The following is a 24,096-nucleotide window of genomic DNA, read 5'->3' as shown; positions in this document are numbered from 1 at the left end:
GAGCTACTCTTCTCAGGCAGTGCAGCCAAATCTTCTTGAATATTGCAGATCTTTCTATTTTTCGAACATTCCAGATAATTCCAGCTCTTAAAATTAAAGTATAAATATCCTAGCTCGATGCATAACGAATCAGTTAATTTTCTACCGTCGCGAATATACCTCGTAGTGTGTAAATTAAGTGAATGTAAAAATAAAGTAGTGATTAAGTTAAAGTGAAATCTGATGGTGTTGAATCTTTTATTCCGAATCCCGAAATACAGTCCATCCGATCCAACCGGAGTTGGTCACGGTTATAGCGCCAACACATTGTTTTGTGAAACATGCTCGCAAGATGGTGGTTGAGCGATGATTTTTTCAGAAAAATGTTCAAGCTGTTACGTCTGTTTTTCTGTGATTTCTCCTTCTGACGCACGCTTGTGATTCTGTTACAGACGGAAATTTTCTGACATCTGACTTTGAAGACAAATTCGGCTCAACCTTCTCTTTTGTAAAATTGTAGTTCTGAAAAAAACGAATTATTATTCATAAAGCGCCTTTCAGAACACTAATAGCAACAAAACCAAATTTATCTTGAAATAAAATTTTACATTACTGATACTGATGTCATCCATACGGCAACATCTCCCTCCGACGCTTGCAATTAATTTTCACTTTGGACCAAATTCTTCCTTAACCTTCCCTTTTAAAATAATGTTGGGTCCTGAGAAATACCGAATAATATAAATAATGCGCCTTCCGAATCAGTAACAGCAACCACTCAATAGTCCGACGCGCGCTTGTGATTCTGCTGCCAAAATCAATTTCCGCTGTCGTCAAACGATGATGATTTGTCTTTGATGAAAATGTATTCTGCTCAAACTTTGCTTTTGGAAAATTGAGGTTCTGAAAAGAACCGATTGATTTAGAATAATGCACCTTCCCAATAAACTGCAACAAATCCAGATCCCAAAAGTTTGTTTGCCGCTGAGGCGCTACAGATGCATCAAACACCGCCTTCACTACCATCGTTCTGTCCGCTCTCCGTGGATCCTAGAACCGCAGGCGCGTAACACAGGTCTATTTATACCCAGAGAAAATGAAACGGTGGGTCGAAAGGCCCGTGACTTATATCATTCTGATGTCCGCGTTGGGAATGCATGAACGGGATTGGTTGATTCTAATATTTTTGCTGGGTAGGACAAGAATTGAAATTTCTAATAGCTTATCATGAATAATCAAAAGATTCAATGAAATTGACAAATTGCTGGATTGATATATAAATTTCAAAAATTCATCGAAAGATAAAGGCTGTATTATCGTTCAAAATCTTACATGATTTCGTGACGGTCTCCAATTTTAGATTCTGATTTGACACCCAGTACCTTCGGGTAGGACGTTGTCCAACGTCAAAAAAACCTTAAGTAATAAGGGAAGGTGATATTTGCATACTGATCGAAACCAACAGGCATAAGCTAACAGCTGGCGAAAAGATTAAATTAATTCTATGTATTGAAAAAAAAATATTTTAAGTGTTGATTTTATGCCATTTTGAATAGATGGACGGTTGTGGGCACTCTAAAAAACATTAAAAACAGAAAAATATGCACTGAGAATTTGACACGGATACAAATTTCATCCATTTGCTTTAAAAATATACATGTTTACTTCCAAAATGGTAAAATTTTAGAATTGGGTTTTTACTTGTCTGAAAAATATTTAGTTCGTAAAACGAAACAGATGCGACTGTTTGGTTTGGTATTGAGCTCAAAAACATAGTACTGATATTACCCAAACATAATACATGTCAAAAGGATTGTAACTGTCTTTTGTCAAAAAGTTGTGTCGGGGTGCCGACAACCGACCAGTGCCGGCAACCAACCACCTTCCCCTACTCCAGGGAATTCTTGGATGACGTGAAACGGAACAATGAATCGCCTGCTTTGAGCGTGCTTACAGCGGCACACTAGGAGTTAACTTTCGGAAATCAGTATGGCGAAAAGCATCTAAGGTTTAATATCTCGAAAATAATCACCTTAATCGAAAAAATATTTGGTAGGCGTAGTAGTGGACACCTTCCTACATAACTGGTACCAAATAGATTTTCGTGAAAAGTTCCTGCTGTTGAGAAAACCAGCGTTAGATGTCTTTCGCCATACAAACTCCAGGTGGTTAACTCATGCTGGCTATTTTTACATATACGTTAGCGCCTGGATACGGCAATGACGGGTAGGACACCAATCACTGTATGTGATTCATTATTGAGGGCGAATCCAATTTGCTTTAAAGGATCAAATAGGACATGAACCAGTTTTTAAAAAAGATATCGGCCCTTTGGTTATGTGTGTAGTGTAGAGAAGTCTTAGATGATCTGGAATGGAAAACTTGCTGAGGGCAAATGTTGAAGATGCATAACAGCTACTTAGTTCTTTGGGTTTTTAATGGTGTCTTCTTATAAAACGAAGTGACGTATAAAGATGTCTTAATGGACTAGCGAACGATATGCGAGAGATGGTAGTCGAGTTAAACATTTTGTTGAACGATAAATTATTTCAGCAGTAAGGTAATTCATTACTGCAAATCCTATATCTTAAATTTCATGTTTATAAAATATAAACAAAAAATTGCATCATAACCTAAACCAAATCTGTCGATGCTTCGGAGATCTTCCGAATCCACTCCTCAATATATCCATGAGTCGAGGGTCTCTTCAACACCAGATGATTGATTGCTCGGTGCGCACCTCGCCTTATTATTCCCGTCGGATCATTGTCCAGAATCATTTTCAACGGATTCTCGTCCGACATGCTAAATACGTGCCCGGCCCACCACAGTCGTCCAATTTTCGCGATGTGAACGATGGAGTTGATCCAACTCGCCCAACAGCTGATGGAACTCGTAGTTTATTCGCCTCCTTCACGTACCGTCCGCCATCTGCACCCCACCATAGATGGTCCGCAGTACTTTCCTTTCGAAAACTCCAAGTGCGCGTTGATTCTCCACAAGCATCGTCTATCGTCGTCGTCTAAGGAAAGATTCATAAAATGAATAAGACAAATATTGGCCATTTTCAACCCCCCCTAAGCGTTACGTAATTTATGGATGCTCCCTAATGAAGTTTTGTAGAGTCAGTTTGGTACGGCGGCGAACTCTATTCGATCGGAGCGTCTTGCGGAGTCAAAAGTGCGTTCGATTTTCTGCGTCTCCGAATTTCTCTGCTGGTATCGAGCCACTTCCTATCATGTACTTCGTCCTCGAAGTATTGATGAATAGTCTGATCCGCTTTGCTTCCCTGTGCAGTCTGATGTAGGTTTCATCCATCTTCTCAAAGTAATTTTCTATTTATTCAGACTAAGGCTGAAATGGCCTGTGCAGTACATAAGAGTCTTCTTCTTTCGGCTCGATCCATGGTTACACGTCGCCAAACACGCAGTCTACAGAGGATCCACACGTTATCTTCTACCTGATCGATCCACCTCGCCCGAATCGTTGTTAAGAATCATTTTCACCGGGTTATTGTCTAATATTCTAGCTACGTGCCCGGCTCACCGCAGTCGTCCGTAGAGGACTACCGATCCAATGAGAGTTTTGTAGATAATAAATTTGAACGGCGGCGAACTCTACTCGATCAGAGCGTCTTGTAGAGTTCAACGTACGTACGATTTTCAGCCACTATTAATTTTCATCGTCTCAAAGTTTGGTGCCGTAATATCATTGTCTTAGGCGAAACCAAATAGCTGAACGGACTTCGTAAAAATCGTACCACTCGTGTCAATCCCTGCCCTTCGTATTACTCCCTCCAAAGCGATGTTGTATAGCAGGCACGTAAGACCATCATCTCAATATGGTAAAAGAAAGGTGTGGAGGAAGTCCAAGCTTGTTTGTAAGCTAAAAAAATAAACAAAGTTTGAGTGGAGGGCATTGACGTCACACCGTTCCATAGTTCCATTCCCTCATGAACCTTTATGAACCATTTTAGAGAAAACCTATTTTGATAGATTATTTGCGACCCACGAAGTGAATATTTTTGGGAGCAAAATGAAAGCAGCATCAGACAACTGAATCATTTGTTTGAGAAACTGCATAAGTCCATTTTACACTATTTCGAGAAAATAACAAAAAACTGTTTTTGAAAAAATTTGCACCGAATCTTTCGATTTTTTCGACACAGATCAATAGTTTTTGGCAAAACTCAACACCCTGGGGCACTTTCAGTGCAAAAAATGTAAGCAGTACTCCACAATTGCTCTTCAAAGTACGTGGACTTATGTAGTTTCTCAAACAAACGAAATTTTTTCATACATTCCTGAACAAAAACATTTTTTCGTGTTTTTTGCCAGAATACGTATTTTTGGACGAGGATTCAGAATATATAAAAATCTCATTTTGGCCAAAAATGTTACATATGCAGTTTCTCAAACAAACGGTTCAATTATTAATTATATTCACAAGCTATATTTAACTAATTCGCTGTTCAATTTAGAAGGCTTCCTAATTATGTACTTCTGCTATTTTCTGCGAGGCATACATTTTCCATCACCGTTCATCCACTTTGCTGTAATAACTCCATATTATTATTGGGAAATGGTCATACACATTCTGCAGCTGAGCTACAGAGTAAATCAGAAGATGCTTAATATTCTCGGTATCAAAAATACTCGCTATAGTCTGTAAAAAAATCAGTAGTTATTTGATAAATATCTAGGATAGGATGTGCCAATTAGTCATTAAAAATCGTACCGATTTTCTGTCAAAATCGTACCGGTTGCTGATTAGGTGAAAATGACAATCGATTACTTCGATCGGCGGTATCGCATTTTCAAAAGGGCAGCTTATTATTACCTTGGCCGTGTTGCTGGGTAAATAAATTGAAATTTATAAGACAATTCAAAAGATTGCTTTTTGATTTTTTTGGTAAAATTTATTTATGCTAGACTGTAATGCATGATTGTCAAGTGTTATGCTAATTTAAAACACTTGATTTGAAGCATTATTTATCAACTTTTTACCCATTTCACTATAAAACTCATCTAATTCCATGTTAAAACTTTTTTCTGATAGTACGTAGCGTCTTTCACTAAGAATAATGGAAGAAATGAACGAGAAAACATGATTTTTTCACATATATTGTTCGGCGGATTTTGCATAAAAATTATTCGGAAGCACTGGCCACCACCTCGTCGAAGCAACCGACTGAGGAAACAACAAGGCAGTCGCAATTCAATTGTCACATCCTATCCTAGATAAATATATACCTAATAAACCTTTCTCACCGTAAGATATTTTTCCATGTTATTGGTTGCATAACAAAATGCTGGTTGCCCCTTGATACGATGGTTCAGTGCATAACGCTTGGAGGGGAAGTTGAAGAAAATTTTATAACAACCTCTGTGACGTCAACCGTTGTCAGGCAGTGTAAAGGTTGCCAAGACGCGACTAAAACGACGCACTACTACAAGCCAATGGCTGTGTAATACACAAAATGATCACCTCACCTTCTTTACACCATATTGCGTCATCTTCCCGTAACCTTCTGCGCGTTTCAAAGGGACTCGAGAAAGCCCCTGAAACTCTAAATACGCACATCACCCGATCCATCGTCGCCCTGATCAACCGTATCAAATTATGCGGAAATCCATATTCGTGCATCAGCTGCCATAGTTGGTTCCGATCGATTGTATCATATGCGGCTTTAAAGTCGATAAATAGATAATGTGTGGGCACGTTGTATTCGCGGCATTTCTGCAATCTCTGAAGTACGGCGAACACCTGGTCCTTGGAAATCCGAAAATCCGGAGACAGAAGGCGTATGTCTTGCGCCTCGTTCACCCTCGTGCGGTGTTGCAGCAATTTCGCCTATGCTGCATCCTCCTCTTACACTAACTGCTCACATTCGACATGATACCAGTCGTTTTTTATCCGGGTCACCGCGCCTAGTGCAGCGATTGTGGTGATTCCAGCTACGCCCAGCTGTTCTTCCATTGGGAGTGCCACTTCCAGATGCTAGGCAAAAATAAATTAAATATGATTGGTTTAAAAGTTTTAAGCATCACATTTTCATTCCACATTCGAAATATTCAATTACTCACCTAAATAAAATCCAAACGATTTGAAAATATAAAAACTAATCAATTTCCTATTATTTTCTGCTCCCCCAATACTCGCCTCCACAGGTACTACAGACTGTGGATCTACACATGCAACGCTGTGCTCTTGATGGCGGTAATTGTATTCTGTGGCGTTGCGGGTAAAATTCTGCTCTCCGACTACAAGCGTTTGCTGGTGAACGGACTCAGTCTGACGCAGCCGAGCTTTATTTACGCGTACCTGGCGCTGCTGGTGCAATCAGGTTGGTAGAAGGTGCGGTTTAAGCAACCCTATACACAATGGTGAACCGATTTGCTTGCTTTCACAGGTTTCTTACAACTGATAGGGTGTCTTGGTGCCTTACGACTATCGGAGAAATTGTTAAACGCTTACTGGTTACTTTTACTCATATTGTTAATAGGAGACGCCATGTTGGGTATATTTTGGATGTTCAAATTCGACAAAGTAATGCACGATCTGCAGCCGATGCTAAAGTAAGTATGAAATATTTTCTGAATATGAAACTATGTAAAGTAGAAGCTATCCATTGAAATGGCAACATAGTGATACAAATGATATCGCTTCAAGTGTTCAAGGCATACTGAAAAGATCCTATTCAAATATACAGAAAAAAGAGTTCTACATACCTTTTCAGTTCAATCTATTATTAAATTTTATTAAATATTTATAGGTTTCTGCAGATAAATAAAAAATAACAATTTATTTGGTTAAAATATGTCTGATCAATTGAAGTGCCACCTTTTTCAAAGTAATACATTGTTAACAATAATACAATAAATAGATCCAAACTCTTATCACCAACTACATTAGCATTCCCAGATCGAATTATGGCTAAAAACACAAAGGAAACGTCAATATCAGCTACGTAATACTAAGACTTATCGCAGAAAAAAATCTTTTAAGAAACTGAACACGTTTATGACACCGGTTCATTTGATACGAATCTAACCAAGGTCACCACCTTAAGTGAATCAATTCGCCATTATCCATATGAATGAAAGAAAATGGCAGAAAAGCTCCCACATAGTGCCTTCTGTCTTGGTAACCAAAGTATTCACCAATTTTCTCCATTTTTCCTTTTTATTCCAATAACCTTAGATCTCGTCTAGCCAATGAATATGGAAATTCAATCGAATTTACTGAACTCTGGGACCGGCTGCAGAGCGAAGGGCGATGCTGCGGCGTCACTGGACCACAAGTAAGTATTCACATTCACCCTCGATTTCCCGATAAGCTACCGTCAAATATGTGTATACGAAGCAAGGGCATGAATATTCAGCACAGTCAACCACTGCTGATTGGGGCCTTCGGAGCAAGGCCACCCAGCCTGACATCATCATCACCATCGTCGTCAGCAACCGCAACTTCCGGGTGGAGTTGGAAAATTTTTCCTTTACCAAGTCCCGGTGCTGTGTGCTGCCGCTGCGCCACGGCACCACAAATGGAACTGATTCCAAATCTGATTTATTTAGTGCGAAAGCAAATCGAAAAGAAACATGCCTACATTTGGTTGCCCAAGTTGCTGGAAACTGATACCATCGATGTATGTGAATGCGGGCCCGGGTACGATACCGATTGAACCGATGCACAGTGGGGTTTTATATGAGGGAATTGAGCGGAAATTAAAAAAAATGTGCGAAATAACATGAAAATCGCGTTATTTTGAGAAAATAGACGTAAAGATTACGTGATTACAAAATCAATTAGGGGCTTTCAATGTCATAGTCAAAAAAGTCCTACAATTTTGACACACTTCTCTACTATCTAAAATAAACTTTTGACAAGAAATCACCATTTGGTACCGCTCTGTACCAGCTCGTTCGAGCGTGGAAAGTTCATGGAGGACATTTGCCACAAGCATCATAGATTCAGAATTCATTAGCATTGAACCGTAATTTACATTCCAGGCACAAGCCCAGCCCCACATTGCTATCAGAAGAGCCCCTGAATGAAACTGAAGCGTTTGAAGCTTGCCGGTCGCCAACAATAGTAAGTAGGGTGGCAAAGGTCCGCTTCGTGCCTATGGCCACACGTCATATTCCGGGATGAATGGTGTGGCCAAGGAAAAGGGGTATACGAGGCAGCGGTCCGGCAGGTGCGGTAGGCTAAACTGAATTAGGAATGAATGAATGTGTAGTACCTATATGGTGGGAAATAATAGCTTCTAGTATGGCGTGGGGAATTTCTACAATTGTACCGAACATAAATGCACAAGATAAATGGATAAATGGTTTAACTTTAGTTGGTTGTGGGTACGTTCGTGGCAAAACACAAATGGACAACCGTTTGATAAATCATTTAAACATTTGAATTGAAACAAAGGGCATTGTTTTTCGCTGACTTTCCCGTATTCACCAGTGGTCTAGATAGCTTGCAACTTCGTTGGAAAGTTATCAGGGGTGCAATCAATATTTTTACAGATGTTCTAGTCTAAACCTCGAGTTCAGAATCTTGGTCTACAAGGTCAATCACCCTTGGTACAAAACCAATATTATTCTATGATGTCCATCAGGGTGGTTCAAAAATCGAATTTGCTTCTCAACGATCATCTGATTCGGTATCATAATCTGAGTGTCCTCCGAAAATTTGACCTCATTTGGATTAAAACTGATTTAGAGGACGAGCTCGGTGGTCTAGTGGCTACCGCTTCTGCCTTATAAGCAGGAGATCGTGGGTTCAATTCCAGGCTCGTCCCTTTCCTACTTTGTATTTCTATCTTAGTTCTTTCTGTGTTTCACGTTCTACCAAAACGATTCCTACTGTTATAACCTTCAACACAATCCCAAAACCTCCCGTGGCACCTATGAGAGGAGTTCTCTGTATCGTTCTTAAGTAGGTGTCCAACTAACCATCCTTCCCCTTCCTCAGCATTCGCAAGGACGTGGCCAGGACAGATCTCGACTATTGGAGAGTGCATTGCTTCCATTTAAGAGACACTGATTAGCCCCAAATCAATATCAGTGGTAACGTAAGTGATGCTACTCTCATACAATAGTCTTGGCTTGTACCACATACGAGTTTGTGCGAATTGCTCAATGCTAATGCTAATGCCAATTTGGATTAAAACTGATTTAGCACAAGACGTTTCAAGTTAGCATGCAAATTCGTATGAGGAAAATTTATGTTTTCTTTATACTGATTATGAAAATTTATTTTTTCTTTATACTGATTTACTATCTAGATACGTCCAAATCGGATATTCCATGTTCTTCAAATCATTCTGGAGTTCGAACCAATTGATCTACCAAGTCAACTGCCAATAGCAACCCATGTTTTTGTTTATTTGCTTTATTTACGTGACTTTTTATTAATATTGATCCAACCCATGTCATCCATACATGCTGTTAGAAGCCATGCGCATGATTTACTACTTATGTCCAAATTGGATTGGTTCTCCAAATCACCCAGGAGTTCAGAACCTTGGTCTTCCAGGTCAATTACGCTTAATACAAAACCAATAGAAATTCATAATGTCCAAACAGGCTTTAGATGCAATGCGCATGATTACCGATTTGGTATGTAGAAATTTGATATTCTCCAAATCACTATTGATTTCAGAATAGAAAAGCCTCATTATACACGTTGGTTGGTTTATTAACATTTTCAAGATTTGTGTGATACAGATCTTGCTTGATCTGGTGCCAATATACGCGGCAACAAGGCAACATCATGTTGAATGAGGTTCGATTCCTAGTCTGGTAGGACATTTTTTCAACTTACCTGGGCATGGAGTGTTATCGTATTAGCCTCATGATATGCGAATGTAAAAATGGTAATATGACTTAGAAACCTTACTATCTTACTGTGTAATAAGAACTCATTGAACACAAGCTGTCGAACGGCAATGTTTCAGCGGGGGATGTAATGCTATCACGTAGAAGAGGATGGAGGATGCAGTCCTGAGGATCATCATCCCATGAGCATGAGCATCCTTAGCGGTGCGGTAAGACGCGCGGCTACAAAGCAAGACCATGCTGAGGGTGGTTGGGTTCGATTCCCGGTGCCGGTCTAGGAAATTTTCGGATTGGAAATTGTCTCGACTTCCCTGGGCATAAAAGTATCATCGTGTTAGCCTCATGTCATGATAAACGAATGCAAAAATGGTAACCTGGCTTAGAAATCTCGCAGTTAATAACTGTGGAAGTGCTTAATGAACACTAAGCTGCGAGGCGGCTCTGTCCCAGTGTGGGGATGTAATGCCAATAAGAAGAAGAAGAAGGAGAAGAAGCATGAGCATTATGACCGCAAAATTCATAGTTGCTACTCCGTGATTGACTGAACTTGCGAAATTGTACAGAGAATACAATAAATGGGGCTTGGGATAAGCTACCCATTCTCAATGTAGTACACGTTTCTGGAGCTCAAATATTTAAAGTCAATAACGGCGCCGGCCACGTCCCTACGATCATATAGGAAGGGAAGAATTGTTAGTGCGACTCTCGTTGCTACTAGAGACCGGATATACCTCTGCATCTCCACGATTGTCTAGGGATAGGATATCGTTTTAATTACAAAGGATAATTTATCTGGATTCATATAAGCGATGCGATCTATGAGTTGGGAAATAACACTGATACGCTGTCTTGCGTCGAGTAAAAAGTTAAAACATGCACGTCCGATGGCATATGAAAACTGAGGAGACTTGCGTTTTCGACGACCGAACGAAAGTACAGCGCTCTGTACTCACTTGCTTGATGGCTACTGCAAACTATTGAAGATCGCGCTTGTTTCGACTGGAGTAAAGGGCAATACATGCACATGAGCCACCGAACACAATATAGATATTTTATTATTTTCTCGACGACTAAAACACGCACTGCACTGATTCGTTCGATGGCTACTGCAAACTATTCAAGATCGCGCTTGTTTCGACCGGAGCAAAGCGCAATACATGCGCATGAGCCACCGAACACAAGATAAATATTTTATTACTTTCCTGACTCACTGCACTTACTTGCTCGATGGCTACTCGCATACCTGAGAATCGAACCATAGGTTCCATTAAAAGCTCGTTTTCGCTTTATCAGCTAATTGAAGTGGTATATAGCATTCTATGCTGCCTAGTTTTTAAGTCGTTGAACGAACCTGAAAGTTCCTTCACCAAGTTGTAGATCCTTTTAACCAGCTTCCTAAAGAACTTGGGAAAACTTCATTTCTGAGTGATTAATTTTTTTTCTGAGTGTTGGGAGGGACATTTAATTGTCAAAGCCTATTTCCATTGTGTCTCTTTATGTTCCTGTTGGTAGGTGAGTAGGTTAGTATTGACGGCAACATCGAGCCGCATGAATGTCCATACAAGGATCAATGCACCAGTGACGGGGCTTGCACAAAGGAAAAACGTAAAGTCATCTGCTTCCAGGCAATCGCTGTCACGAACTGTTAGATGCATCAGCTTTTTGTGAAAGTATTGGCATCTTATATAAAGTATTTTGATGATTTGACTTTTATGAAGACTTTTCACTTCTAAGAGTCCTCTAAAATAGCATTTATTTATATAATGAAAAATAATATCAGGGGCCCTCCTTAGCCGTGCGGTAAGACGCGCGGCTACAAAGCAAGACCATGCTGAGGGTGGCTGGGTTCGATTCCCGGTGCCGGTCTAGGCAGTTTTCGGATTGGAAATTGTCTCGACTCCCCTGGGCATAAAAGTATCATCGTGTTAGCCTCATGATATACGAATGCAAAAATGGTAACTTGGCTTAGAAACCTCGCAGTTAATAACTGTGGAAGTGCTTAATGAACACTAAGCTGCGAGGCGGCTCAGTCCCAGTGTGGGGATGTAATGCCAATAAGAAGAAAAATAAGTTATAATATGAAAAGCCAATTTTAACCCAATCTTTTGAATTAACTTTGGTAAAATGATTATGTATCATAATTTTTTTTTCAATTTTTGCTTGTGAACTTCAGTAGAACTTTTGAAAAACATGAAAGATGCTTGAAAGGATCGTAGTGAACTTGTTTTGAACTTGTATTCTCGAGGTTTCTAGGAAGCTATTGGAGACTTTTTGTAGATGCTTGAGCGTACTTTTGAAACGTCTTTTAAAGTTGAAGTTTCTCATAGTACACATTGGAACTATTCAGAGAAAACATGTTCGGACGCGATCTCCGATCGTCCGAAGTCCAAAACAACACAAGAACAAATTTGAAAACAACAACAACAAACAACTCTCCCACACAGCAGAACCGAACATTTCGATAATTGCGCGATCGTTCTACGTCAAACACAAAACACGAACAAACTTGTACTCCCAAGCGAAATAGTATCGTTCTTATCTGGAAAAACATATCTTTTCTAGGATTGTAGATCATCCAAGAGCTCTTTTCGTGTGTAGAAACCTGATGTCCATTAGGGAATTTTTTATCACTCAGGGTTCTGCTCACTCAATCTCAGGTGCACAGCATGCTCCGTATTCGAGTCTTTTCGTGTTATCATCAATGCTAATGGTTGTACCTCTCAGGTAGTAGCGGATGTGGAACAAATAACTCAATGCTTTCATACAGATAGCTTGGAGGTGTGGCTAGAGTAAGCTCATCCCTACGGCTATTATTGGTAACTATTCTGGGTTCGAATCACGGCACGGCCATTCAGTTTTGTAACTGTTCTGCAATAATTTTCGCGAAAAGTGAGTGAGAGGTAAATGTGATGAAACGAAAATCGATTTTCATCTAATAGGCAAAATTTTCGTTCATCTTCCAAGGCTTAATCAAGAGAAAAGATTGATAGGTGAAAGATGATCCTCAACATGAACAACGAAAAAAGATTCTCCCGAAAATCGCTTGCTTTGGTCTCATTGAAACGAAAAGTCGGAACCCTGGTTATCATAGATTTGAGAAAATGTTAAACACATTGTATGTCATGATTTGCTCACATATTTCACATATTTACTTTATAATCATTTTTTTTTTCTTTTGATATTTCTCGATCCATCCCACACAATACGTAATATAGACTATTCCAGAAATTGAAAGCCAACTCCATTTCAAATTTTTATTTTTTTTTTGTCTGCATATAGTTTATTATCTTGTCTACATTCTTCTAGTATCGAATTTTGCCGATTTTATGGATTAAAAGGTGTATGAAATCAAATCACATCACTTTCAAAAGTCGATACCATTCCGCCTCCTGATTTTTTCTTTGGCTAATAACACTATCGTCAACATTTTCAATTCTTTAATTAATTTCGGGGCAACTTTACGCAAAACCCAACTGTTTTCTAGCTACTATACTGCCGTTCTACGCATAATAGTTGTCCCATGTTACCTTTGATGAAAAAATCCAAACTCGAGCCAATTTGTCCCACTAATTTTAGAATAGATTGAATCATGTAATTTAACAAACATTTTTGAGATGTTATGAGCGTAGGTAATACTTTTTCAGGACATAAAGCGAATCACTACTTATTTAAACAGTCTCAATTATCATTAAACAACAACTTCATTTTTCAGTGGGACAAATTGACGCGAGTTTGCGAATTTTTATTTAAGATAACATGAGACAATTATGCGAATGTTGACAGTATAGGGTAACTGTACCAGTTTTGGCCATGTTCCTAATTTGACCAGTTTCTCGCATAACTCCAAAAGTAAATCAGTTGGCAGGAGCTCGAACAAGAGATATATCTTTATCTCTCTGCTCTGTTGAAACTGGTCGACATTTTTTGGAAAATATGCATTTTCAGGGTTGGCCACATTAGGCACTAGTAAAAAATCAAAAAAGTGCTGAAATCTAATTGCGGACAGATCTCTCATCTCATTGTTAAGGCCGGTTTGCATCGCGGCACTTTTTTCATTTTTCGTTTTCAATTTCTGTAATATGTCAACGTGTCAAAAAATATGGTTTCTTTGCAAAGTTGTCTCTAATTAAGTCAAATAATTGACTGGGAGACAATAAAATGAGTTAATTTGTTTGTTGGGAAAGATTTAAAACAGAAAATGTTGGTTAAGACGTGTACAAAATCTGATGGGTTCATTTAAGAGAAAAGTTCCAGCATTTGGATGTATTAACGATATTAAAGTGAAATAGTTCTGCGCATACCAAGCTTAAGTCATATTTAAGGATTGTTTCTTTCAGTCGATTGTGTTTGCACAACATAGTTTGTAGTATTTTTCAAATTTCACATTAATATCCACATTAAATCCAAACACAAAAGTAATTTTACTTTTATGCCACGCTGATATTTATTTATTATTATTTACCTAGATGCACTTTTTTGGGGATTTCTAACCTATTTGCGACCACTTCTCAACGACAAGACCAACATTTCTTTACACTTTCAATAAAAATTCAACTGATCTTATAACTCTACGTTTTTCACTAGGTGATTTTTCAAAAAAGGCACCCCAAAAATGGTCAATTTGTGCAAACCAATTTTTCTGACCCAAAATAAAAGTTAAATATGTTCTAAATCAAACGCAAAATTACATCACGTTTACTAAATGGACATTATTTATAGGATGCATCAAAATTTTCATGGAAGCATTTCAATTTGCCGACTATTTTTTAGTATGCTTAAAATTTCTTGAACAGTCTATAATATGAAACTACATATATGAGCAACAGAGGAATTGAAAACCAATATTAGAAATCGACACAATAAACTAAATGATTATTTGAAAATTTGTATTTATGATCTCACTTCTTCGTCTTCTTGAATGTGTCTACATTCCACTGGAGATTGGCTTGCTTTCCGACTTATATTAGATTTCCTATTCTGATTGTATTCATATAGTATTTATATTTGTAAAGAAATCACAATATTAATATTACTAAATGTGAGGTTTCGTAGTTATCACACGACCTCTTTTATTGTTACTTTATACTTTCATTGTTACTATTGACATTATAACATGCATTTATCATATCCTCACGGATCTAAAAACATAGATATTTTTGAAGTTTTGATATAACACTACTTATTAAGTCATTCATACATAAACCAACGGAAATTGCTTACGTAATTCCTTCGGAAGATTCTTTCGGAATTGGGTTGTTCAGCAAAGAAAAATATTAGGTTTTTCATAGTTACATAAAGAGCATGCTTTTCTGATCTTCAACATATTTTTATTTTGTTTGTAAACCTTTTATTTACATTTTTATACAGCAAACAATAAGCCTTTTCAATCGATAGAATGACACTAACATTCTTAGAGTGATAGTTGGCTCATGCAGCATAAGAACAAATTTTTAGTCCCATATGAATTTAAAATGCAAATAAAAAATAGTTCGGGGGTTCAAAAAATTCTGAAAAATGGGTGTTTGGCTCAGTTTTTATGCAAATTCAGAATATGTAAAAATATATTTACCCCTTAACAACCCAATTCCATAGGAAGTTCCTTTATAATTTCCTTTGAAAAACCATTAGAGATTCCCTCGGATGCTCAAAGAATTCCTTAGGAACTTCCTTTTGAAATTCCGAAAGAATTCATAAAGGAATTTCCGGATAAAATCATTAAATGTCCGAAAAAAATCCTATAAGAGTTCTTGAATTAATTTTTTTACCGAACTTCCTGTGGAATTCCTAAAGGTATAAATATTTAAAGAAATTTTCAAGGAAAAGAATTAAAAAAATTCCAAAGAATTCTCAAAGAAATTTCCGAAAGAACTTTCAAAGAATTTTGAAACAGAATTTTGAAACAGAATTTTGAAACAGAACTTTGAAAGTAATTCCGAAAAAAAAATTTGGTGTACTTTCCGAAAGAATTCCTTAAGAAATCTTCAAATAAATTCCTAAAAACAAAATCCGGAGAAATTCCTAATGGAATTTCAAAATCATGCAGCAATTCCTAAAGGAAAGGCCTGAGTGAAAAAAAAAACCAAATTGCTGCCATTTCGTCATTTTATGTCGTATTGGCCTGGTTTTATTACTGTTCTGCTGGTACGGATCCCAGAATTCGAAATTCATGTTGGGACTTGTGATGTGGTCCTCCTATCCGGAGTTATTATTTCGGTGTGTCACTGGGCCAGATGCAGTAAATTTGACCACAACTTCCTTTTTTGGCGATATAAGTCCAAGAAGAACCAAAAATCATGGTGACACCTGTACCAAAAATGGCCAACAACAAGTTTCTTTGAAGTGACCCTTTGGGAACCAGCCCCAAAATTACCAGATCAATATTTTCGCTCCATATTAGCAATATGGGTATCAAACTTCAGAATTTTGCAACCCTTTACCCTGGGGTCAGTTCCGACGCTCTTGAGAAAGCATAAAAATCGACCAATTTTCGAAATGTCACAAATTATGGCAATATGGGTATCAAACTTCAGCATTTTGCACAACAAGTTGGATTATGACATCCAGATATGATCCTACCTGTCTTGCAAAATACTGAAGTTTGACACCCATATTGTCATAGTAGCGTCGGAACTGACCCCAGGGTGGCTAATGTCCCTAGAATCATTTCCGGATGTCATAAACCTACTTGTCTTGCAGAATTCTGAAGATTGATACCCATATTGTTAGTATGGAGCGATAATATAGAACTGGCCATTTTGGAGCCGGTTCCCAAAGGTTCACTTCAAAGAAACCTGTTGTTGGCCATTTCAGAAACAAATGTCACCATGATTTTTGGTTTTGATATGGGGTCGTACACTAATTACGTAAGCACTTATGGGGGAAGGGGGGGTTGTGGCCTCTGCCTATTTCTTACGCTCCATATAAATGAAAAATCTTACATGGGGGAAAACCCAGAAACAATGCTTACGCAATTAGTGTATGGCCCCTATAATCCTTATATACAAATCTACCGGAATGGTATAAATAGGGACAAAATAAACGACATTTTCTAAAACTTATTTCGCCAAAAAAGGAGGTTGTGTTCAAAATTACTGCATCTGACCCAGAAACCCATCGGTCCTCCAGATAGGAGGACCACATCACAAGTCCCAACATGTATTCTGAATTCTGTGATCCGCACGAGCAGAACAGTAATAAAACAAGGCCAATATGACATAAAATGACAAAATGGCAGCAATGTGATTTTTTTTCCTTCACTCAGGCCAATACGGGCCCCCAGTAACATTTTGGTTTTATAATGGATTTAAGACACTCTTGTAGAGTATATAATGGTCTTCAAGAGCGTTATAAAACTAAAAATGTTATTCCAAGGAATTTTCTAAGAAATTTCTAAAGAAATTTCCGAAAGAACTCCTAAAGGAATATCCGAAAGAATCCTAACGGTCTCGGATAGCCTTCCACCTAAACACCCATAGATCACCAAAGCCGACGTTTCACGGATCGAAAAGATTGTCAGCCAGGATTGGAAGAACTAATGAGCAGCTGACAGGACCATAAAGCTACGGAATACCGACGAACATATTAGTGCCACCCAACGGAGGTGTACGGGTCTCCCTGGGTTTTTCAGTCCCACACCAACCCATCTTCCCACACAGTCACCAAGCTAACCAAAACAAAACCACGCTAACCCGAGTCGTAAGTCTTCTGCTCCTCAACCGAAATTACCAAAAGCTACACATTACCATTACATTTAGCAAAAGTTAAAACAAGATATTCCTAACAAGAGGGTCTTTTATAGAGAACCAGAACAACTTGATATAGCACACCACAACCAAGTGGAGGAATGCTTAATTCTACTTATGGACCCAAAGGAGGTTTACTACTAGGGAAACTTAGTTAGAATGTATTAATACAAATTTTAATGAAAAACTGTGTATACTTGAATTGTTCACGTAATAATCAGTGAAGATAAAGAACTTGTTGTTCGGGACTACGTGCAAGTAATTCGTTGAAAGTTTTCTCGCATAAAAGTCTAATTTTTTTTTAAGTAGGAAGTCTAATATTTTTCATTTAACCCCATGTAGCGCTGTCAACTAATCAGCGGAAAATTTAATCCATAATTAAACGAGCAATGAATTAGTCAATGATGATGAGCCCCATTAAAAATCGATAACATCGTAAATGGCACACCTTCTTTCCATTTCGAATTAAACCTATAGCAGAACTATTTTTAACGCGAAATTAATTACAGTTAACATAAATCTTTGATATCCATCTACTTCACCATGGAACGATGGAAAGAAGGTTGCTTGCACCTCCATAACATCGCTTTCACTGATCTATAGATAGCTAAGTCGTGCTGGTATTTATGCACTGCCGGTATCATCCAAGAGCGGCACACGACTGGCCAAAGCTCTCACATTTGGTGCAAATCCTATCATGCAACCAGGAGCAGACTACCCGTCCACGATGGCAGCACGCTATCATAATCCTTTTTCTTGTAATGATTGCAATTTAATCTAGTGTAATTATTTATCATCGTCTCATCAACATGCATGCATACGATCCCTGCTTGGAAATAAAAAATTAAATCCCGGCTTTCAGCTTAGTAGGATTACTGTTCCAGAGTTTGAACTCCTCTACAACTATAATTTAAGGACGCAGCATCTATTTTTTATCGAGAAGAAAAATAATTAGAGCTCTTAATGGCATGTCATTACTTGACATAAGACGACCATTTACCTCCACCACTTGATTGCATCTTTCTGATACATATTTCGACCTTAAAACACAACTGGCGACCTTACTGTTCTATTCTAAACATCGTATCGTTTTGTCATTTTGTATCGATTAAAATATTGTTTTGTTTTTTTATTCGATATTACAATTTGAATTAAAAAAGCAGCTTCATGGCAGTTACGGCTAAAAAAACAGGTCACTTGAAAAAAAAAATGATGTCCTATTTCGAAAGATCATCCGCAATGCGCCTATTATTACTATAAAACAAATCCTAATTGGACCTAATGACTTACAGACAAAATAAGACTTCTCAGTAGTGAGCGTATTCATGGTTGTCACATAAGCACCGAAGGCGATTATAATTTCTTGGAAGCTCATTTTCATTTCCTACTGAATTTTCTCGCCTCTTGCTGGATTATGTGATCCAACCAACTACGAATAGGAAGTATGTAGGTATACCTTGGAATAAAGCGATTCATATCTCTGATAGCTGTCCCATGGCGTGCATTTCAGCATCGGTGATGATGCTGGTGGTGGCGCCGGTAACGTGGGAAAAAATGGCTTAATGAAAGCGGCAAGCGAATGACTATACCAATGAGAATGCTGTTAGAGTAAAAATATGAGCTAATAATGTACAGTGACGTACTGAAGGATGTTTTTTTCTGGTCTAATGAATTAATGAATTACAACGACCCTTGATGATACATCAGTTGTTGAAAATGGTAGTACTGGATGTGGCATAACGGCATTTAAAAAATCTTTCAGAACATTTTTAAATTGAACCGATTGTTTAATGAAACCAATTGTTTGAGAAACTTCTTATTAGAAATGCAACCAACATAGGACTTCCATATTTTCTTTACAATCATCCAAAATCATTTATCATGACAAAAAAACAAAAAAAAATTGTCTAGAATTTGCTGAAAGTCATCTCTGGATTGACAATCCTACGCCTTTGTTCGCAAGGCTAACTGGAGACCACTGTCGCTCATTGTATGAAGTATAAAAATCTACATCTTCAAACTTCCCTTAAAACTTTTGTATAACTATTGGTCAAAATGTATTCGATGAAATTTCATTAAAAAAAACATTCGAGTCAAATACGAAACATATGAAGACGAGCCTGAAAGTCTCCTTAATAAAGATATAAAAAAAACACTGTAGAATTAAATAGAATTGTACGAACTCCTCTAATGACAAGTAAAGACATTCCACTAAAAGCTGAAAATATTTTTCTTATTTAAAAAAACCCAGATTAATCCACCTAGCGGTGATGGTGCCTTTTTCGTGCATTATAAAAATAGTATTTTGGCCATTACTCTTGAGCCCATAGTCCGATCTGGCCAATTTTCAATAGGAAATAATGGGAGAGTGGTCTGCGTCGATAGCAACTCGTTGCGAATAAATCGGTTAAGGATAGGTACCTGAAAAAATGTGACATTTTTTGGGTGGGTGCGCACAGACACACACACATACACACACAGACATCACCTCAATTCGTCGAGCTGAGTCGATCGGTATATAACACTATGGGTCTCCGGGCCTTCTATGAAAAGTTTGTTTTTGGAGCGATCATATAGCCTTTACGTATACTTAGTATACGAGAAAGGCAAAATCATTGTTATCTCGCAATAGTGAGTAGTGAACTAAAGTGTAATACATACCTCTATTTTGATAATTCAAGGCTAATATTTTGGCCATGGCATGGTTCATTTTAAATTTAACATTACTCGTCGTTATTTTTACTTAAAAGTAGAAAAAAAATAAAATGCGTTAAGAATATATTTTTTAATTTGAAAACTCGGATATTATTAGAATAAATTTCTATGTTCTGTTTGATTTATCCTTCGCAAAACAACCCTACTGTTTAAACCATTCAGAAAAGGATCTATTATCTTTGGAACGCAATCGTTTATTATCGTTTTCACTTTTCTGTCCCAGCGGAAACAGAAAATGTAAATCTAATGGAATACTAAATTTTGCATCCTAAGGTGCTTTCACTTTGCTTCGGATGAAATGCCGTTGATGGAGATAATGATGATGATGATGAAAAGGCAAGTAAAAACCAAAGTAAATATTCCCAGCTTATCCAATCCACTCAGTCCTCTTACAGAGAATGGGGTAAATCCGTCGAGTGGAAACCGATTTCATCCGTATTAATTAGCGAGGGTTCCCCTGCACTAATTCTTTTATTCCGATTGTCTTCATCTTTTCACCTCCCAAGGACTTTCCGAATCTGGTGAATCGAACCTACCCGGATTCGTGCTGCGCGGCGGACATTGCCGAGCAGATCAGCATATCGCGGAGGCCGCTAGCATCGGCGGTGGTCTACCGGGGGGAAGATCCGGACGACATGGCGACGACCAATCGGAACTTCAGTGATATCAGCGACGTGTGGAGTCTGATAACGGCTCCCAGCAGCAGTAGCAGTAGTATCGTAATAGGAGGCAACGGCAGCGGCAATGGTGCCATTAGTATAAGTAACATCGTTAGCGGCAGTTCTAGTGCCATGAGCAGCAGCAGTAGCGGTAGTGCCAGTTCAGGAGTACGCAGCAGTAGCAGTAGGGGAGGACTTGCTGGCGACAGCGGGGGCGGTGTCAGGACGATCATGGCGTGTCGAGCGGTTTATCCACAAGTAAGTAAAACATTCGGCAATTATTTACCTATATGCTGTTGGAGGATTACGATGTACATACTTAAAGTCTATCAAAGCTCCAAACAAATAACGATAAAACAGATAGTGAAGGGAAAAGCGTTATAAAACATGCTAAATTCCACCCATTTTCGGTCCACTCAATTATCGGTCTTGTTCGGCTCAGATTTTCGAATCAACTGAGCACTTCACAGTGTGTGCAATGCATATTGCCATTGCCGGTGGAAATCCGGTTAGGATTTGAACCGGAAGAAGCTCAAACAAAAGTGCACTCTGCTGTTCGTGGTTCGAGGTACAACGGGACACGAGGAACTGATGGACGGAGTCGTGAATGAATGAAACCCAGGGATAAACTTCCCAATTTAGCTATTCCTAGTTCTATTGAAAAGCAGTACGAATAAAGGACAATGATATACACTCTGCCTAGATGGACAATGCGCATTCTGTTGGAATTTTCAATTAAAATTATAGAATTCCGCTCGGGCTGAAAGTTGTTCATTTCATACCGAAAGCCGACACAGCAGTGCATCAGCAAAAATTGCCACTATGGCTGCTGATCGAAGACAGCAATATATATGTGGCAGTTGAACGGAAGCCCGTTCAACTGGATGTTTGAAAAGATATGATTTCTCTTTCAGGAACATATTATGCCAATTTTCAACTTACGATTTGTATATTCATAACAAACAACTTAAAATTTACTGATTTTTAATTCTTTATTTGAGTGATTTTTTATTAAAACAATACGTTCATCACTTGAAGTGGTTTAGGGTCATTTGGCCGAATGCCATTTGGCCGAAAGGGTCATTTGGCCGAACGCCATCTGGCCGAATGCCGTTTGGCCGAATAGTTGAAATTCTCCGAATGAAGAATAAATGAAGAAGAAGGAAAGAGAAAGAAGAAAGAACCATAGAAGAAGAAAGAATCAAGAAGGAAAAAAGAAAAACAAAAGAAGTAGGAAGAATAAAGAAGAAAGAAGGAAGAAGGAAGAAGGAAGAAGGAAGAAGGAAGAAGGAAGAAGGAAGACGGAAGAAGGAAGAAGGATAAAAGAAGACGGAAGAAGGAAGAAGGAAGAAGGAAGAAGGAAGAAGGAAGAGGGAAGAAGGAAGAAAGAAGAGGGAAGAAGAAAGAAGGAAGAAAGAACAAGGAAGAGAAAAGAAGAAAGAAGGAAGAAGGAAAAAAGAAGAAAGAAGAAGGAAGAAGATAGAAGAAAGAGGAAGAAGAAAAAGTAGGAAGAAGAAAGAAGGAAGACGGAAGACGGGAGAAGGGAGAAGGAAGAAGTAAGAAGGAAGAGTGAAGAAGGAAGAAGGAAGAAGGATAAAAGAAGAAGGAAGAAGGAAGAAGGAAGAAGAAAGCCGGAAGAATAAAGAAGGAAGACGGAAGAAGGAAAAAGGAAGAAGAAAGAAGGAAGAAGAAGAAGAAGGAAGGAAGAAGAAATAAGGAAGAAGAAAGCAGGAAGAAGGAAGAAGGAAGAAGGAAGATGAAAGAAGGAAGAAGGAAGACGGAAGAATAAAGAAGGAAGACGGAAGAAAGAAAAAGGAAGAAGGAAAAAGGAAGAAGGAAGAAGGAAGAAGGAGGAAGAAAGACGGAAGAATAAAGAAGGAAGACGCAAAAAGGAAAAAGGAAGAAGGAAGAAGAGGAAGAAAGAAGGAAGAAGAAAGAAGGAAGAAGAAAGCAGGAAGAAGGAAGAAGGAAGAAGGAAGAAGGAAGAAGGAAGAAAGAAGATGGAAGAAGGAAGAAAGATAAAAGAAGAAGGAAGAAGGAAAAAGGAAGAAGGAAGAAGAAAGACGGAAGAATAAAGAAGGAAGACGGAAGAAGGAAGAAGGAAGAAGGAAGAAGGAAGAATAAAGAAGGAAGACGGAAGAAGGAAAAAGGAAGAAGGAAGAAGGAAGAAAGAAGAAAGCAGGAAGAAGGAAGAAGGAAGAAGGAAGACGAAAGAAGGAAGAAGAAAGAAGGAAGAAGGCAGAAGGAAGAAGGAAGAAGGAAGAAAGAAGAAGAAAGAAGGAAGAAGGAAGAAGGTAGAAGGAAGAAGGAAGAAGGAAGAAGGAAGAAGGAAGAAGGAAGAAGGAAGAAGGAAGAAGGAAGAAGGAAGAAGGAAGAAGGAAGAAGGAAGAAGGAAGATGGAAGATGGAAGAAGGAACAAGAAAGAAAAAAGAAGGAAGAAGGAAGAAGGAAGAAGGAAGAAGGAAGAAGGAAGAAGCAAGAAGGAAGAAAAAAGAAAGAATAAGGAATAAGGAAGAAGGAAAATGGAAGAAGGAAGATGGAACAAGGAACAAAGAAGAAGGAAGAAGGAAGAAAGAAGAAGAGAGAAGGAATAGAAATAATGAAGAAGGAAGAAGAAAAAAGGGAGAAGGGGGAAGGAAGAAGGAATTAGAAAGAAGGAAGTAGAAAGAAGAAAGAAAGGGGAATGAAGAAGGAAGAAAGAAAAGGGAAGGAAAAAGAAAAAAATAAAGAAGGAAAAAGAAAGACGGAAGAAAGAAGAAGGAAGAAGGAGAAGAGAGAAGGGAAAAGGAGGAAGAAGAAGGAAGAAGGAGAAGAAAGAAGGAAAAAGGAGGAAGAAAAAGGAAGAAGGAGAAGAAAGAAGAAGGAAGAAAGAAAAGAAAGAAAAAGGAAGAAGGAGAAGAAAGAAGAAGAAGTTCTCTGTTCACTTTTCTCTTCCCACTTTTCGCATTTCACTTCTCACTTCTTACTTCTCATTACTCACGTTTCATTTCTCAATCCTCGCTACTCGTAATTTGAGGTAAATTTTTCAACTATTCGGCCAAACGGCATTCGGCCAAACGACCCGTTCGGCCAAACGGCATTCGGCCAAATGGCGTTCGGCCAAACGGCATTCGGCCAGACGGCATTCGGCCAAATGGCCTGACACCCTTGAAGTATACATAT

General features: G+C 38.4%; 1 protein-coding gene across 1 annotated transcript in view; it reads left to right on the top strand.

Moving 5' to 3' along the window:
• Positions 1-24,096, top strand: part of LOC134225193 (uncharacterized) — a 77,716-nt gene that overhangs the window by 36,498 nt on the left and 17,122 nt on the right. The window contains exons 3-6 of the mRNA XM_062705063.1: positions 6,150-6,325; positions 6,392-6,557; positions 7,183-7,282; positions 20,782-21,192. Coding sequence (XP_062561047.1) covers positions 6,150-6,325; positions 6,392-6,557; positions 7,183-7,282; positions 20,782-21,192 — 853 coding nt within the window. The remainder of the gene's footprint in view (positions 1-6,149; positions 6,326-6,391; positions 6,558-7,182; positions 7,283-20,781; positions 21,193-24,096) is intronic.

Source organism: Armigeres subalbatus, chromosome 3 (assembly GCF_024139115.2).
Source record: "Armigeres subalbatus isolate Guangzhou_Male chromosome 3, GZ_Asu_2, whole genome shotgun sequence".
Classification (NCBI taxonomy): domain Eukaryota; kingdom Metazoa; phylum Arthropoda; class Insecta; order Diptera; family Culicidae; genus Armigeres; species Armigeres subalbatus.
This window is presented reverse-complemented; position numbering and strand designations above follow the sequence as displayed.